The following is an 18,125-nucleotide window of genomic DNA, read 5'->3' as shown; positions in this document are numbered from 1 at the left end:
TGGAGGAGAGGGTAATGTGGTGGAGGAGAGGGTAATGTGGTAGTGGAGAGGGTAATGTGGTGGAGGAGAGGGTAATGTGGTGGAGGAGAGGGTAATGTGATGGAGGAGAGGGTAATGTGGTAGTGGAGAGGGTAATGTGGTGGTGGAGAGGGTAATGTGGTAGTGGAGAGGGTAATGTGGTGGTGGAGAGGGTAATGTGGTGGAGGAGAGGGTAATGTGATGGAGGAGGAGAGGGTAATGTGATGGTGGGGGAGGAGAGGGTAATGTGATGGAGAGGGTAATGTGATCTGTTATCGTTGAGGTTTATTTTATTTGATATAATCAATATCTTTTGGTGTGTGTGTGTTTTTGAGGAGTGGTTAATTGATTGCAACTTCCTGCAGGGGTTAATTGATTACGGCGCTTCACACAGGGTTGAACATCTAAGATCATTTTAAGGTGATATACTTAAAGTTTCTGTTTCCACTCAGTGAATAACTGTTGAAGGTTTCCTCCAGCTGATGGACAGAGAGCGTGTAATGAATCAGTGAACGTGTACATTAAACGTGGGTGGTTCTGAAAACGTCTGTGATTTATAAACACTGCTATAATCAAATGATTCAAACAGTGAACTGTTCCAGAGGCCACAGTTAATGTGTATGTACATCACTGATCAACACACAGCGGCGCCGTATCAAAGGCCGGCGGCCGTTTGTCACCGGCTGTAAACAAACACGGCCGCGAACAAACGGATCCCAGATGTCTGCGGCGAGGCGGCCGTCAATGCAAACTGTCTGAGTGTCACGAAACATGATGGATGAACTCTTTTACACTTCACCATCTGGAGCTCTAACGCCGGACTCTCTGCTGCACTTTCATTTGTCCACCAACAACATAAAGTCTGTCTCAGCGGTATCGAACCTACGGGGGGTTTTCTGTCTTATAGCTGAGGTTTACTTCTGCCCCAAACACAGTCCTAAAGTTAAACTGATCACAGAGCGACATCCTTCTTGCAGTGAAACAGGGATCATAAATCACCTCGGTACCGCTGTCGTCAAACTGTCCTGTGTCTGTCTCTGTGGTTCTGTTCACTGGGAGGCTGCTGACTAATGGATCTTCACTCTGTGTCGCTACAAGTTGCAGATTTATTGATTGACGGGTGAATGTCAGATATTATTGGTTGAAATCATGAGTTTTTGTGTTGTATGTACATTTATGTCTGTTGTTAAATATGGGAACAATATAACTGGATGTGATCTTAAAGGGTTAAGTGGACACCTTGATGTGGATGGTACATTAACAGTCTTTGAGAAGGGAAGCCGATATCTTTGGGAAACTGAGATTAACTGTGGAAGGTGTGTCTTTCTTTAAACTGTTGAGTTACAGGCCGCTTCGTCTCCCAGACAATGCAGCGTAGCGCTACATGCTAACACGTAACAGGATCAGATCCGCTCACACGTCGTCCTCGAGGGGTCGCCGTCCAGAGGCGCTCGATGTCGTAGAGCGAGCGGTGAAACACAATGAGTGCCACGCCCTTCGATAAACGAGCCCCTTTTCCCACACTCAGTCCCTCGCTGTAATCCGGCCTGGACACACGAGACACCGCGGAGGTCACCTGATCCCCGACAGGTGTCTGCGGCTGCGACGTCAGCTTTAACCCCTCAGCGTCTCTGGTCTCTGACATAACGGATGAATAAGTGAGGAGCTGCTGAGCGCTCTGTTTTCCACTGTAAATGTTTAATCTGTGACGTTTACGCCGACTCCTCCCGACTGTCGGACTCACTCTCAGTCTTCAGTCACTTATTCTAACATTCGAGTCCACGTGAACCAGGAAGCAGAGAGCGGTTTGTGAGTGCAGTGCCCGTAGGAAGTGTGTGTTACTGTAGAACAGTGGGAGGTTCAGTAGCTTTATCATGGATGGCCAAATGAGGTTGTGTTTGAAGGTGTAGCAGCTCGCTACAGACGAACATCCACAGATTCTGATTCCAGTTTGTTGTCGGCCCGGACTCGTTCAGTGTCAGTCATCCACAACAGTCAGTTTAGATGCACAGAACGGGACCGAACAGCCGGCAAAACCCTGTAAAAACAGGAGGTTAGGGAGGTTTTACAGCAGCTAATAGCGCTGTGTGAACACAGCCGGACCCGGGACCGAACACAGTCTCTGAGACCGACAGGGAATCCAGTACCGTGATCTGGTTGGAACCAAAACAACAAACTGGAGCAGGAACCACAGTCGGCCTATTCATAGTCTACAAACGGACTCCCACACAAACGGAGACACATGTGTGTGTGTGTCTGTGTGTGAGTGTGTGTGTGTGTGTGTGTGAGTGTGTGTGTGTGTGTGTGTGTGTGTGTGTGTGTGTGTGTGTGTGAGTGTGTGGTGTGTGTGTGTGTGTGTGTGTATGTCTGTGTGTGTGTGTGTGTGTGTGTGTGTGTGTGTGTGTGAGTGCTGATAGCAGAACAAAACGCCCACAGAGGCCGAGCAGCAATAAGCAGCTGAGGACTGATCCCAGAGCTGCAGCAGGAGGTCACTTATAACCGAGCTCTGGTGTAAATAATGAACCCTTTAAGATCACATAGAGTTAAATTGTTCCCATATTTAACAATTTGTGCCAAAACAATTCATTTTAATTATAAAGGTTTATGCTAGTTGTTGCTAACCGTCGACTCTTTAATATTCAGTATCTACAAACATCTGGTTTTTAACCTGAACAGAAGAACATGAGATAACATGAAGAGCTCCACATGGCTCTGTTCACACACACACACACACACACACACACACACACACACACACACACACACACAGGCTGGAAATCTAAACAACAGCTTGTTTGGAAGAGCTCCATCACTTCCTGTTCCTCCTTCTCCTTAAAATCCCCCTCAGACCTCCTGATCCCTCTCTGCCTTTCACCCCCAGACTGAGACCGCCCAACACCCTCTGAGGGGTGTGTGTGTGTGTGTGTGTGTGTGTGTGTGTGTGTGTGTGTGTGTGTGTGGGAAACTCCACCAAAGCTCTTCCAACTCCTCATTAATCCTCCAGAGACTCCCACAGCTCAGGAGTGTGTGTTTAACTGTGTGTGTGTGTGTGTGTGTGTGTGTGTGTGTGAATGTGTGTGTGTGTGTGTGTGTGTGTGTGTTTAAGTGTGTGTGTGTGTGTGTCGCTCCCTTCGAAATCCCACCCATCATCATCCTCTCTGGCCGACCAATCAGAATCAGAAATACTTTAATAATCCCAGGGGGAAATTACTTCTGTTACAAACTCCAGATATACAAACAACATATATTAAGAACAAAATATAAATATATATAACTATAAATATATAAAACATAAAATGTTAACACATAAAACAACTGCAAGATATAAACGCTGCAAATTCACTCGACAAAACGGAAGTGTGCCGGGCCACTAGGGTGGACCCGACCTGAGGGGTGGACCAGTCCTCTGGGACCAGACCCGAAACACATGAAGAAGAAGAAGAAGAAAGTTTTGGAGAGGACAGTAAAAAGTTTTCCTTTATGTCTTTTTTAAACACTTGGCCGTAATCTTTTATAATATAAAAATATAATATAATATCATAATCTTATAAAAATTATATTATATTTTTATAATAATATAATATTATAGAATATAATAATAATAATATTATAATAATTATAATACACTTCCGTTTTGTGGAGTGAATTTGCAGCGTTTATATTTTGCAGTTGTTTTTATGTGTTTGTGTGTTTTTGAATATGCATCAGTCCCGTGTTGGAAGCATTTTGCCGTTTGGGGCACATGACGGCACAGTTGCCATAACAGACAACAATAAAACGCTCACAACCTCCAGGATCAGAATCTGATTTATTCAGTCCGACAAAACAACCAAACATACAGAATAAAGAGCACAATGGTAATATGTGAAGGTAACCTTGAGTTCACATACACACACACACACACACACACACACACACACACACACACACACACACACACACACACACACACACACACACACACACTTTATGGTGTTCGTACTCCATTTTGCTGGATCAGAGCTCTGGTTGGTCGTCTTTGTCTCAGCAGCTTCAGCCATGCTAACGGTCCCTCAGTGGAGGCTTCACACAGAGAGCTGCCATCTGTGGAGAGCAGGACGCTGCCAAAGCACACACACACACACACACACACACACACACACACACGGCCAACAATGTTCGCTGAAACACACAGATAGTAAATAATAAATTCAATAATATTATAAATGGATGTTTGAAATAAAACTGCTCACTAACAGGTTGTTTCCATATCGAGGCAGCTCAGGCTGTGATTGGTCAGGTGTGAAAGTGGGCGGAGTTTTACCTTTTCTCTCAAGCTCTGCAGCTTCAACCGTTCGGACCAACGAAGTGACAATCGTAGATACCGTAAAACTTCCAATAAAAGCAGGGTCCCTAACAGATGCAGGTCTCTTTTAAAAGCCTGGTGTGGCTACACGTTTTGACAAATAAACGCAGGTCTCCAATAGAGGCCTGGTCTGGATTTTATAGAATCGCGATGTTTAAAACCTCTTAAAACCCACCGGGTCGCCTGATTGAGCGAGTTTTAAGTCGTTTCAATTTCCTACACAAATATAAATGTTTAAACTTCTGTCAACATGAACATAATGAACATCATTAGATCAGTTATAGATTCTCCACAATTCAATCGTTCAATATATTTTACAAAAACTATCAACAACAAAGTTTAACGTTAATTAATTCTGAATTACAGGTAACATGGTAAACAAGAGAGACGGAAAAAAACCTCTGAAGCATCATAATCATCATGTTGCTGAACAAACCTCAAGAGAAGCAGAAGTTAGTTTAGTTTAGTTTAGTGCTAAAGGAATTAAAGGCCTGTCCCAAATAGAGGCCTGTCCCCAATAAAGGCCTGTCCCAAATAAAGGCCTGTCCCCAATAAAGGCCTGTCCCCAATAAAGGCAGGGGGAGTTCAGTGATTTAAGCAAATAAACGCCCGGGCTATTATTAGAAGTGTTACGATAATAAAGTTGTGTGTTTGTAATGAATCTTCGCTCGTGTCACTAACAGTGGCAGATTGATTGACGGGTGAACGTCGGGATGTTATTGGTTGAAATCAGTTAGTTCATGCTGACGTAAGCGCGCGTCACATTCAGTTTTACAGGAAGACACAATGATTGAATTTAATATAAAAATACAAATAAATGGAGTAAATGTTTTGGCACAGAATATATATATATATTATATATTATATAAATATGGAAACAATTTAACTGAGGAAGACTGAAATATTATAAAGAAGCCATTTTGAAACTCTGAGGTTAATGTTCACACCGACTGTAAACACAGTTTTTATCTGGCTTGTTGTCCGTCCTGCTCTCCCATAATGCCGCAGGGCAGTTTGAATTGTGTGTGTGTGTGTGTGTGTGTGTGCGTGTTGTTCATTCATGCTGCTGACTGTCTGTTTAAATCCTTAACACCATCAGGCCTCCAAATATCAAGATATCACAGCCTGACAGGATGCACACACACACACACACACACACACACACACACTGCAGTATGTGTGTGTGTGTGTGTGTGTGTGTGTGTGTTACACTGTCACAGACAGAGTGTATCCTCAGTGAGTGTGTGTGTGTGTGTGTTTTGCTGACGCTGTGATGGACCAACAGCTACCCCTGCTGACAGACAGGAGTCAGTGCGGGTGTCTTCAGCCTGCTGTACCCATAATGCCGCGGGGCGTGATGGCGGTCGCAGTCTGTTTGTGTCTGTGTGACTCAGCCTCAGTCAGACTGGAACATATTTCACACTCACACTTGAATCTGTGGCGATGGCTGGAGAACACAAACACACTGGAGTTAAACAGGAATCTGATTCACTGAAACCAACTCATATTGATTATTGGGGCCTCTTCAGCGCTCCTCTTCCTCTTCCTCAGTGTCTCCTCTACACCAGTGGTTCCTCCACTAGGGGTCGCCAAAGCTTCACGAGGCTTACGAGGCATTTCTGTGAAGAAAACTAAATGAAATTGTTATTTTTAAGATTATTATTGAAGCTATAAACTTTTAACTCGTTGTCCTGCGTTAGAAAAGTCTGCAGCTAAAAGAACGAGAACATCTGTATGATTGTTAATAAACATAATACAGACTGAGGTTTCTATAAATTGTATAAAAAGTTGCTGAAAATATCAGAAAAACTAACTTTTGATTCAATTCAATTCAATTTTATTTGTATAGCGCCAATTCATAACAGAAGTTATCTCAGGACACTTTTCAAATAGAGCAGGTCTAGACCGAACTCCTTATAACATTAATTACAGAGACCCAACAGTACCACCATGAGCAAGACCTTGGAGACAAGGGCAAGGGAAAAACTGCCTGTTAAAAGGCAGAAACCTAGGACAGATCCTCCGGCTCTAGGTGGGTGGTCGTCTGTCTCGACCAGTTGGGGTGAGAGAGAGAGAGAGAGAGAGAGAGAGAGAGAGAGAGAGAGAGAGAGAGAGGCAGAGAGAGAGAGAGCGAGAGGCAGAGAGCGAGAGAGCGAGAGACAGACAGACAGACAGGTGCACAGCAACAACAGTATTGGCAATGGCAGTCAAGCAGGACCATGGCAGGAGGCTCCACCAGGATCCATGAGAACCTGCGAGACGAGAAAGCACAAGAACTCCGGGGAAGAAGTGAAGTTAGTAACATGCATTAATGGGACATGAATGAGTGCAGAAAGAGAGAGGAAGAGAGTAGCTCAGTGCACCATGGGAAATCCCCCGATAGTCTAGGCCTATAGCAGCATAACTAAGGGATGGTTCAGGACTCACCTGATCCAGCCCTAACTATAAGCTTTATCAAAGAGGAATGTCTTAAGCCTACTCTTGAATGTGGTGAGGGTGTCTGCCTCCCGAACCACAACTGGAAGCTGGTTCCACAGGAGAGGAGCTTGGTAACTGAAGGCTCTGGCTCCTGTTCTACTTTTAGAGACTATAGGAACCACAAGTAGCCCAGCATTCAGAGAACATAGTGTTCTAGAGGGGTAATAGGGTACTATGAGCTCTTTAAGATATGAAGGGGCCTGACCATGAAGAGCTTTATAGGTGAGGAGGAGGATTTTAAATTCTATTCTACATTTTACAGGGAGCCAATGCAGAGAAGCTAGTACAGGAGAGATGTGATCTCTTTTTCTAGTTCCTGTCAGTACTCGTGCTGCAGCGTTCTGAATTAATTGGAGCATTTTAATGGACTTATTGGGGCAACCTGATAATAAAGAGTTGCAGTAATCCAGCCTTGAAGTAACAAATGCATGGATTAGTTTTTCTGCATCTGTCTGTGATAGGATGTGTCTAATTTTTCTAATATTACGTAAATGAAAGAAGGCGTCTCTAAGGTTTTTGGGGCCAAGAACAAGAATTTCGTTTTTTTCTGAGTTTAGCATCAGAAAATTGCAGCTCATCCAACATTTTATGTCCTTAAGACATGTTTGTAATTTAGATAATTGATTAATTTCATGGGTTTGATTGATAGATATAACTGCGTATCATCTGCATAACAGTGAAAGTTAATGGAGTGATTCCTAATAATGTTGCCTAAAGGGAGCATATATATATAGTAAATAGTATTGGTCCAAGTACAGAACCTTGTGGAACTCCATGACTAACTATAGTATTTATTGAAGATTCATCGTTAACATGTACAAACTGCGAATGATCTGATAAATATGACTTAAACCAGCTTAGTGCGGTTCCTTTAATGCCAGTTTGATGCTCAAGACTCTCTAAAAGAATATTATGGTCAATGATCAACATTTACAGGAAATAAACTGCTCAGAATTCATCCAAATCTCTGGTTTTACACAAACTTCCTGCAGAGTTCACTGTTTGAGTTTGTTGAGTTTAATATGAAATATGTCACCAGTGAGGAGTCGTCTGTTTACTCAATGATAATGAGTTAATCAGTTCATTTTATTAAAAAAAACTAATTATATCAAAACATTTTAAGTAAAACAAACTAAATGTCTAAAGGCATAAAAATCTAAATCAAATTACAAAAATAGCCCCTACATGTCTAATAAAATATATAAAATCACATTGAAAAATAAATCAATAATTTCTTTGCAAATATTTTTTACAGTTTAATACTGTTAAAGATTCTGTGTAATCTGTATTAAAGACCCCAGATTCTACCATAATGAAATAAATTAAAACTCTATGTATTGTTAGAAAACAATTTTAATTATTTTAAGTCTTTAATTTAACATTTTTAATGGGTTATTTTATTTTCACCAAACTTTATTTAAAACAATAAAGTGTAACTTACAATTTTTAATTTTATTATTTTCAGACACTTAATCATTATTTTGACAGTTTCTCATTTTAATAATCTACAGAATCTTTTTTGGCACAAACGAGCTTCCGTAGAAAAGGAACGGCAGCAGTTACACAAAATAAAACAAAAAACCAGCACAAGTCTGATAAAATACTTATTTTATAAAACCTTTTAAAATCACAGACTCTTTTATGGCTCATTAATGAATTGATTCACTTTAATTCTCCACGTTTCCACTCAGGCACCGCGCGGACGGCTACAAGCTGTCAAACCGCGGGGTCCTCCCGGGTCCTTCCTGCCCTGAGCCGCTGCGCCAGCCTCCTCTCACCAACCGACCACCGGCGGAAAAACCGTTAAATCAACCGGAAATCTTCGTCCTACCGAGCGGGTCGCGGTCGGTATGATGGGCGGGAAGAGCAGCGCGCTGGCCGCGGGGGTTTGCGGGGCTCTGCTCGTCGGTTACTGCATCTACTTCGACCGGAAGAGACGGAGTGACCCCAACTTCAAGAACAGGCTGCGAGAACGTGAGTGTTGACCTCCTCCTCTTCCTCCTCCTCCTCCTCCTCCTCCTCACCTGCAGCAGGCCTGTGAGCTCCGGTACGGTACGGTGCGGGTCGGATCGGTTCGGTTTGGAGGTTGTGTCGTTGTTAGCTCGCGTTAAAGGTTCTGTAGTCCCGGTTCAACCCGGTTTGGCTCGGCGGTTGAAGCGCTCTCGCCGAACTCCATTCAGTTTTTATACATTTTAACGTCCTCTCGGTAAATGATCAATAAACACTCTCTGCGGCGCGTTTTAACGACCTCACACGAGTCAACAAGGTCTTCGGGTGTATTCGGGGGGAATCGAACAACAGAACAGCTCCAGTTAAAGGAAAATGCCACGTTTATTTTAATTCTATCCGTTTTTACAGAGTTCAGCTGAGCTCTTCCCTCATCTCTTAAAGGGATGAATATTAGATGTGAGTGTTGAATGTGACCTGGATGTGTGTTGATGGTAAATGACCCACAGTAACAGGTACAGTGGAGGTAACGCCGACCCACAATGCCTTGCAGAGAGTACAGTACTTCATTATAATGCTGTTTGTCACATCTGACCTCCATCAGTGACAATGTAAAGCTGCAGTAGGTCACTTTAATTCATTAATATATATATATATATATTTATTTAGAGGAATCCTCGGGCTGAATGAGGAGCTGCTGCAGTGGATGTGTTGATGTACACAAACTGAAGAGTCTCTGCTGTTAGAAAGGTCGTGTTAAACCAACAGATTTTATAGTGGACTCTGGTGTGACTTCAGTTTGTCCTGGGGGGGGGGTTACTGTTTGTGTTCAACATACAATAAATAAATAGATACTGGTTGATATTATACTGTAGTGTGGTGTTATTAATTCATATTACTTTATTATGATAATGTTTTTTACATGATAGAATTATTATCACTATAATATTAACACACACACACACACACACACGTATAATATAATGTTTGTGTTCAGTCTGCTGTTGCTCTGAAGGTTTTGTGTGTCTGTTGCAGGGAGGAGGAAGCAGAAGGCGGCCAAAGAGCGAGCCGGCATGGCAAAGGTGAGCTCTTCTTCTTCCCGCCGTTCGCTGCGTCTCCAAAGGTTTTACTTTAATCTTCTCCGTCCTCGTGGGCGCGAGCTAGATCCTCCTGTCTGCTGCAATAAGTGTAGATTACAGGTGGTTGCTGCCCTCTGGTGGTCGGGGGCTTTAATATAACTGGTTACATAATAAAGTAATTACTTTTTAGAGAAGTAACTGTAACTAATTCTTCATTATTGCCCAACACTGAATCTAACAACACCAGTTTAGAACCGGTTCCAACTTAATGGAGCCACTTTCTATCAAACTGACTATATTCTATAGATATTTCCTATAGTGTTCAATAATAACAATAACAGCAGCTGATCAATAACTGATCAATAACTGATCAATAACAGCAGGAAGTTTGTGTAAAACTCTTCCAGCTCGTCTCACCTGTCGTTTGTCCCGCAGCTCCCGGACCTGAAGGACGCTGAAGCGGTGCAGAAGTTCTTCCTGGAGGAGATCCAGCTGGGGGAGGAGCTGCTGGCTCAGGGTAACGTCTGGTTTCATTGGTTCTGGTTCTGGTTCTGGTTCCGGTGGCGGTTCTGTGGAGTCTCTGAGCGTCTGTATGTTTGTGCTTCGCCCTGCAGGAGACTATGAGAAAGGCGTGGACCACCTGACCAACGCCATCGCGGTGTGCGGTCAGCCTCAGCAGCTGCTGCAGGTGCTGCAGCAGACGCTGCCGCCGCCCGTCTTCCAGATGCTGCTCACCAAACTGCCCAGCATCAGCCAGGTAAACCCGCTGGTTGGTTGTCAGGCTTCCTGAGCTCCGCCCATAACACAACAATAACAACAACATTTAAAAATCACACAGTAAACAAAAGAGTAGGACAGCGCTCCAGTTTGAGTTTTTAATATCTCCACACGGACGGTTCAGGCAAAAGAACCAGAATCTCAGACCTTAAACAACGAGAGCGACGACCCACCAGACTCCACTGACAAAACTAGTAATTATAGCGAGCAGCCAGATAATCGTAAAACATATTCAAAGTGGACAGAAACAGAATAAACTCATTAAAGCGTCTCTGTTAGTGTTTCCAACAATCACCAACTCTGGTTTGGTGGAAATAAATCCTTAATTCACCGACGTAGACGATAAAAACAGCAGTTTCAGTCGGAGCAGACCGGCTATGGAAACAAACCACAGAGAGGCTGCGATACAACACAGGCAGAGGGAGAGAGACACCATGTGACTCTGTGTATAGAGAATATAATGTTAGCTGATGTATTAATGTTTATAATATATAAACTGTGTTTTCTGCTCCTGCAGCGCATCGTGAGCGCACAGAGTCTGAGCGAGGACGATATAGAATGAGAGGATGAAGAGGAAACGACCCCCCCACCCTCTTCCTCACGTGGACTTCCTCCTCCCGTTAACGACCTGCCAACGCCTCGGCCTCCATCGCTCCGGCCGACGTCCATCACCTCCCATCAAGGCGTCCAAAAGGGAACTTTGTGTTCCTGGTTTATCCATGACAGTAGTGTTTGTTTTTTTTACTCAACTTACCCGTTCTGGGGGTATCACCGAGGATCAGCCCGCCACCAGGTACCGGGTGAACACATTAATCGGCTCCTACCGTCGGGGCGGCGTTAGCTCACACCCCGACAGCGTCACGGTTTACACTGTTTGTACCGACCGCCTCCGTGGTTACCGTGGTTACCGTGATATCAGTAGAAAGTTACCGGATGCTTCATACAGTATTTATTGTTTTCTGTTCGGTCTAGACTTTGGAAACACTTTTTAAAAAGTGATGAAATGTTCTCAGTCCATTTCAAAGAGGAAACGTCCTCTTTAGGAAAAATAAAAAAACGTGAACAAACTCTGAGGTTGTGTTGACTTTATTTTACGTGATGTTGGTGAAGAGTCAGAGACTGTAAATGGACCTCGGAGGGTCGTGAAGTTCTGGCCGTCGCCATCTTGGCAGTCTGATACAAAACTTTAATCCTTAATATAATTTAAACAGGTGAGTTGTCATGAATGGGGAAATTATCTCTGGAGACCAAAAGGCTGTAAACAAGTTTAATATGAGGCCTTATGGAGACTCACTGATGGAGCCTCTAGTGGCCGTTAGAGGAACTGCAGGTTCATAGTGAAGACACTAGACAGTGAACGTAACTGGCGGCCCGCGGGCCACATCTGGCCCGCCAGAATATTACTGAGTTCAGGAATAGCCTAGTGAAGAGGGAAAGGTATGTTTCTATATTTATTTATTTTTAAATCCAATGAAAGAAAGCCTGTGCCACAACCTGCCTTCAATCAACAATGACAATAAACTCTTTTATTGTTTCATGTGCTCATTTTATTTATAGTCGTTATTCACAACGGTGCCAGAGCAGCCACCATGCACTCCTTAAAAACCTCAGCATTGGTAAATGGCTTGTTGTGCCTGCAGAGACGCTCTCGTTCTCTGCATCAACTTTACGCTTAAGGCTCTTTGAGTGCCATTTTTAATGCTTGAAAGATATTCAGAAGGCCTTTCTTCTTCTAGTGTTCTCCACAAACTACAACCTGCATGTGACAGTGATTATGAAGCTTAAAATATCCCTATCGCCCCCTGGTGGCTTTCTGCAGTACAGGTAATATGAGAGTGCTCACACTGACAGAGGATAAAAAATAACATTCAGATACAATTTTAATTTTATTTTATTTTACGAGCATCCGGCCCTCATTTGGAGCTAACGGTCCAAATAAAATATAGGAACATTGCAGATAGTAACGTTATTCTAAATATGATTGTCAGTTATTTTACAGCGTTCAGTGTTTGTGTTGGTCGATGTTGACTGCAGTTCACTGAACGGCCACTGGTGGCGCTGTTAGCTACAGTTTAATGACATATAGAAGCTTTAATGTGTATTTTAACACAATATAATCCACAGAAAGATAAAAAGTTGTGTATTCTTTATTGAGTTTTGCTGCTGTGGAAGAAAATAGTTTACAGACAACATGTAACTGACGGTGGAACAGTGGAAACCTGCTGTTCGGTTCAGAGTCACTTTTATTTCTGTAAGATGTCGCTCAGATGTGAACAGTCTTGTTTGGCTTCTGTTTCTTCTTCAGTCCTTTCTTTTTAGTCTTTTTGTTCGGATCCACCATTGTTCCTTTGAAGGAGCCTTTGGTCGTCCTCTGCTGGGTTCCCGAGAATTTATTTTGAGGCTTGAAACCTCCGCGACCGCCTCCTCTCTCGCGCCCCGGGCCCTTCGGAGGGGTCTTGCCGCCGGGGCCCCTGCCGCCGGGGCCCCTGCCGCCGGGGCCCCTGCCGCCGGCCCTCCCTGCGCCTCCTTTGCTGTCACTTTTACTCTTCTTCTGCTTCTCCTTCTTCACCGACCTCTTCACTCGGATGGACCTGCCCTCCAGTTTGGAGCCGTCCAGTTCCAACGCCAGCTGCACCGAGTCGGGGCTCTGCAACGAACGGGCACAAACAGCTTTAGTGGAGGTCAAAGGTCACAGCTCCTTCAGAACTCGAGCTAAAGAGGAAAGCAGGATTTGAGTACCTCGAACAGGACGTAGCCGAATCCTTTCCCCAGTCCGGAGTTCTGGTCTCGTACCAGCCGTACGGCCTCCACGGCGCCGCACTGCTCAAAATGCTGCCGGAAAGCCAGTTCGTTGATCTCTAAAAGAAGAAGAGTCGGTTAACGTCAACACAGAACGACAGTTACACTCGACATCAACGGTAGCAACGAAGTTACTCACCGAACGACAGATTCCCCACAAATACAGAGCGTTTGTGATCGTGCTGCAAGACAACAACAACAACAACATCAACAACAACAACAACGTCACCAAATGGAACAAAAACTGTCAACAGATGTGAAATGAATTCCTGATATTAATGTGTTTACTGTAACAACGGGCAGTAAACAGAGCTGAGTGTGTATCACAGCGTCTACCTTCCAGTGACCACAGCCGGACCCGGGATCTAATCTCTGAGACCGACGGTGCCGGTCGGAGGCTGTGTTCGATCCCGGTCCGGCTGCCGTGCCCGGTTCTGTCAGATACAGTTAGCAGCAGCTAGTTAAATTAAGAAAATACCTGAAACACTTTTCTGTCTGAAGGAGACATTCAACAGACAGATGAGATAAAAACACTCACTGTTGAGTTGTCCGTCACTCTGTCCACTCGGATGTGGAAGTCTTTCTCGATCTCTGTGCCGTTCCTGTGAGCAGACAAACAGAACATCAGCTTTACTGACGGTTAAACTCACAGAGCCACTTCCCGTTGGTGGGAATCAGTTAACGAGGGTCTGACCTCTCCAGCGCCCTCGTCACTCCTTCCTCGTCTTTAAACACCACGTAGGCGTTCATGCTTTGCTTTTTGGGATGAACTTTGCGCCTGAGAAGAAGAAAACACCACGTAGAGTTGAAGCATTCAGTTCGTCAGTTCCAGCGACTCTTCAACAGAACGGACGCGGGCAGAAACTTACTGAATGACTGCCACTTTGCGGGACATGGAGGGATCCTCTCTGACCTGCGGGGATCGGAGGACAAGACCATTTGTGTCACTGACCAACGGACGCTGCGGTAGCTTGACAGTTACAGAGAGAGCTCGCACAGCTTCTTCATCACTGTGGTTCTCAAACATTAAGGGTCACCAAAGCTTTCATGGCGGGTCGTGACCTTCTGGACTTTAAGGTGCGGAAGAAAACTAAATGAAAACAGCATTTTGTTCACTTCTGTGATGTAAAGTCAATATAAAGTAAATTGTCAGGAAAGAAAACGTTTAAGTCTGTATGACTGAATCAAACACAGACAGATAATTGTGTCTGTTTTATAAAGCAGTTTACTAAATGAAACTAAAGGTTGGGAACTCGTGTTTTATTGATTGAAACGACGATGAGGAGTAGCCATCACGACTTTCTGCTGCCAAGTTGAGTTTTGTGATGAAGAGTTATTTATTCCGTGTTTCTTTAACAGTGAGCCGCTACGAGCTGAAGCTGTGTGTGTGTTTACCACTGAGCGAAACCGGATGGAGTCGATGGATCCTTTATCCCTGAAGAGGCTCTGCAGCGTCTGAAACACACAGATAATAAAGTTCTTCCTCTCCGACATTCACTGGAATCAGCTGGTAACAAATCAGGTTAGCTATATTAAAATATATATAGATATATATTAAAATGTTTTAAGTTACAACCACTCGTTGATGAAAACATAAAAACATCTGGATCCTTTAATAAGTCCAGCTGATGGTTCTGATGGTTCTGATGGTTCATTATTTCGGTTCCGTACCTTCTTGGTGCAGCCGACGGGCAGGTTCCCTACGAACACCGTCCTCTTCCTCTTCGTGGCCTCCTCCTCCTTCCTGGCTCTCAGCCTCTGTCTCTTTATCACCCACTGCTCCACGTCGTTCTCTCCGCTCGGCTCCGGAGCTTTCCTCTTCTTCTTCTTCTTCTTCCCCCCGGGCGTCTCCTCGTCTCCGTCGGCGTTCAGTAAACCGAGCTCCCTGAAACCGCCGACAACGAGGACGAAGAGAAACACGATTTTAATGGTAAAACCTTCAGGAATAATAAGAATCTCTCTGAGGATGGACTCACCTGTTCTCCAGCTTCTGCTCGGCTTCTGATTTCTCTTTAACAGACTTCTTCTTCGAGGTGGGTTGACCTTTGACCCCTTCCTTTTCCTTCTGCTCCTCCTTTGGTTCTGGGCTCTTCTGAACAGGCTGACGATGAAACAACAGGACACGCTGACATTCTGGATCTGAGCCTCACAATATAAAACACCTCAGAGCAGCACTGAAGCACTCAATGACACTTTATATAGAACAGACAGACAGACTCCTGGTCCTGTCTGTCTGTCTGTCTGTCTGTCTGTCTGTCCCTCTGTCCGTCTGTCTGTCTGTCTGTCTGTCTCTCTGTCTGTCTGTCTGTCTGTCTCTCCCTCTGTCTGTCTGTCTCTCTCTCCCTCTGTCTGTCTGTCTGTCTCTCTCTCCCTCTGTCTGTCTGTCTGTCTCTCTCTCCCTCTGTCTGTCTGTCTGTCTGTCTCTCCCTCTGTCTGTCTGTCTGTCTGTCAGTCTGTCTGTCTGTCTGTCAGTCTGTCTGTCTGTCTGTCTGTCTGTCTGTCCCTCTGTCCCTCTGTCTGTCTGTCTGTCCCCCTCTGTCTGTCTGTCTGTCTCTCTCTCCTTTACCTAGGAGCAGGGGGACAGTAGTCTGTCTGTCTGTCTGTCTGTCTGTCTCTCCCTCCTTGTGGAACATAGTCTGTCTGTCTGTCTCTCTCCCCCCTTTACCTGAGGAGCAGGGTGAACAGTAGTCTGTCTGTCTGTCTGCCCCCCTTTACCTGAGGAGCAGGGTGAACAGTAGTCTGTCTGTCTCTGTCTGTCTCTCTCCTTTACCTGAGAGCAGGGTGAACAGTAGTCTGTCTGTCTGTCTCTCTCTCCCCCTTACCTGAGGAGCAGGGTGAACAGTAGTCTGTCTGTCTGTCTCTCTCCCTTTACCTGAGGAGCAGGGTGGAACAGTAGTCTGTCTGTCTGTCTGTCTGTCTGTCTGTCTGTCTGTCCTTTACCTGAGGAGCAGGGTGGAACAGTAGTCTGTCTGTCTGTCTGTCTGTCTGTCTGTCCTTTACCTGAGGAGCAGGGTGGAACAGTAGTCTGTCTGTCTGTCTCCCCCTTTACCTGAGGAGCAGGGAACAGTAGTCTGTCTGTCTGTCTGCCCCCTTTACCTGAGGAGCAGGGTGGAACAGTAGTCTGTCTGTCTGTCTGTCTGTCTCTCCTTTACCTGAGGAGCAGGGTGGAACAGTAGTCTGTCTGTCTGTCTGTCTCTCTCTCCTTTACCTGAGGAGCAGGGTGGAACAGTAGTCTGTCTGTCTGTCTGTCTGTCCCCCTTTACCTGAGGAGCAGGGTGGAACAGTAGTCTGTCTGTCTGTCTGTCTGTCTGTCTGTCTGTCTGTCCTTTACCTGAGGAGCAGGGTGGAACAGTAGTCTGTCTGTCTGTCTGTCTGTCTGTCTGTCTGTCCTGTCCTGTGGAGCAGGGAACAGTAGTCTGTCTGTCTGTCTGTCTGTCTGTCTGTCTCTCCTTTACCTGAGGAGCAGGGTGGAACAGTAGGGCAGTCGGCGCTGTGGTTCTGAATAAAGCCGACAGTGACGATCCGGAGGCTGCAGAGTTCTTCTGGAACAAACTTCCTGACACCTGACCCACCACGTAGTCAGCTGACTGTTGCCCCGGAGACGCCTCCTCCTCCTCCTCCTCGCCACTGAGGACACAAACTGTCATTATTGATCAGAATACACTGTATCTTTATTGATTATTGATCAGAATACTATACACTGTATCTTTATTGATTATTGATCAGAATACTATACACTGTATCTTTATTGATTATTGATCAGAATACTATACACTGTATCTTTATTGATTATTGATCAGTATACACTGCATCTTTATTGATTATCAGAACACTACTAGTATCTTTATTGATCAGTATACACTATCTTTATTGATTATTGATCAGTATACACTGTATCTTTATTGATGATATTGATCAGTATACACTGTATCTTTATGGATATATTGATCAGTATACACTGTATCTTTATGGATGATATTGATCAGTATACACTGTATCTTTATGGATGATATATTATACACTTATCTTTATGGATGATATTGATCAGTATACACTGTATCTTTATGGATGATATTGATCAGTATACACTGTATCTTTATGGATGATATTGATCCTGTATTGACAGTCAGACTGTGGACATATGACGGCCTTTAGCTCGTGTTTCTAGAGTTACGTGTTGTTACGAACACGTTAGGAATTGTTAAAATGTGATATTTCTTAAAGGGAGTTTGGTGCAGGGAGCTTTTAGTTGGATTCAAACTGCTGATATGGATCATTGTTAACGTTTAGTCTCCACTACAGAAACACTAGCTGACTGCTGAAGTTACGCTCTAATAATGTGAGTATTGATTACTTTGATATAAATTAAATATAAATGTGTAAACAAACCTCTGGTCGCGTTTCTTCTTCATGGTGTTTTCACGGATTCGTCCGTCGTCACTCCACTTCCGGACTGTTCTTTAATCTGAGATCAGTTCTTTATCCGGTAAACTGCAGCATTCACACGAACTTCTACAAATTAAACTCCAATAACATGAAAGTTAAAACACGTTCACACGCTTTCCTCCCAGCACACGTGTGTCCTACTGCGAATTACCCCCCACAGGAAACACGGTCACAGCGGCACAAAGGTTCCCCCTTATTTTCTTCTTTTTCCGAGTTATGTTGATTTAACTAAACTT

The 18,125-nt window shown here is 44.3% G+C and overlaps 2 protein-coding genes across 3 annotated transcripts; one reads left to right on the top strand and one right to left on the bottom strand.

The window, feature by feature from the left end:
* Positions 1-8,571: 8,571 nt before the first annotated feature.
* tomm20b (translocase of outer mitochondrial membrane 20b) lies at positions 8,572-11,711 on the top strand. The gene is made up of 5 exons (XM_051381355.1): positions 8,572-8,815; positions 9,824-9,870; positions 10,303-10,384; positions 10,482-10,624; positions 11,162-11,711. The coding sequence occupies exons 1-5, from the start codon at positions 8,692-8,694 to the stop codon at positions 11,204-11,206; spliced, it is 441 nt and encodes a 146-aa protein (XP_051237315.1). The 5' UTR covers positions 8,572-8,691; the 3' UTR covers positions 11,207-11,711.
* A 1,062-nt stretch (positions 11,712-12,773) lies between these two features.
* On the bottom strand, positions 12,774-18,052 carry rbm34 (RNA binding motif protein 34). 2 transcript variants are annotated; one of them, XM_051381315.1, is made up of 12 exons: positions 17,833-18,052; positions 16,899-17,070; positions 16,384-16,443; positions 15,420-15,544; positions 15,115-15,328; positions 14,839-14,898; positions 14,313-14,356; positions 14,138-14,221; positions 13,982-14,045; positions 13,583-13,625; positions 13,384-13,502; positions 12,774-13,291 (listed from the first exon to the last, which is right to left on the bottom strand). In XM_051381315.1, the coding sequence occupies exons 1-12, from the start codon at positions 17,853-17,855 to the stop codon at positions 12,908-12,910; spliced, it is 1,392 nt and encodes a 463-aa protein (XP_051237275.1). In that variant the 5' UTR covers positions 17,856-18,052; the 3' UTR covers positions 12,774-12,907. The 2 variants fall into 2 exon arrangements, with proteins under 2 accessions (XP_051237275.1, XP_051237276.1); XM_051381316.1 differs by lacking the exon at positions 16,384-16,443 and having other exon boundaries at positions 17,833-18,050.
* Between the last annotated feature and the right edge of the window lie 73 nt (positions 18,053-18,125).

This window comes from Dicentrarchus labrax, unplaced genomic scaffold (assembly GCF_905237075.1).
Source record: "Dicentrarchus labrax unplaced genomic scaffold, dlabrax2021, whole genome shotgun sequence".
Taxonomy (NCBI): Eukaryota; Metazoa; Chordata; class Actinopteri; family Moronidae; genus Dicentrarchus; species Dicentrarchus labrax.
The sequence above is the reverse complement of the archived record's forward strand: the minus strand, read 5'-3'. Positions and strand labels throughout refer to the sequence as shown.

Excerpts from the sequence above, each read along its gene's own strand:
- rbm34 (XM_051381315.1), bottom strand. The coding sequence starts at position 17,855 with ATGAAGAAGAAACGCGACCAGAG. Across the intron at positions 13,503-13,582 it reads TGTGGGGAATCTGTCGTTCG|AGATCAACGAACTGGCTTTC; the intron begins GTGAGTAACTTC and ends TTCTTCTTTTAG. Across the intron at positions 13,292-13,383 it reads TCGGCTACGTCCTGTTCGAG|AGCCCCGACTCGGTGCAGCT; the intron begins GTACTCAAATCC and ends CGTTCGTTGCAG.
- tomm20b (XM_051381355.1), top strand. The coding sequence starts at position 8,692 with ATGATGGGCGGGAAGAGCAGCGCGCTGGCCGCGGGGGTTTGCGGGGCT. Across the intron at positions 10,385-10,481 it reads GGAGGAGCTGCTGGCTCAGG|GAGACTATGAGAAAGGCGTG; the intron begins GTAACGTCTGGT and ends TTCGCCCTGCAG. Across the intron at positions 10,625-11,161 it reads AACTGCCCAGCATCAGCCAG|CGCATCGTGAGCGCACAGAG; the intron begins GTAAACCCGCTG and ends CTGCTCCTGCAG.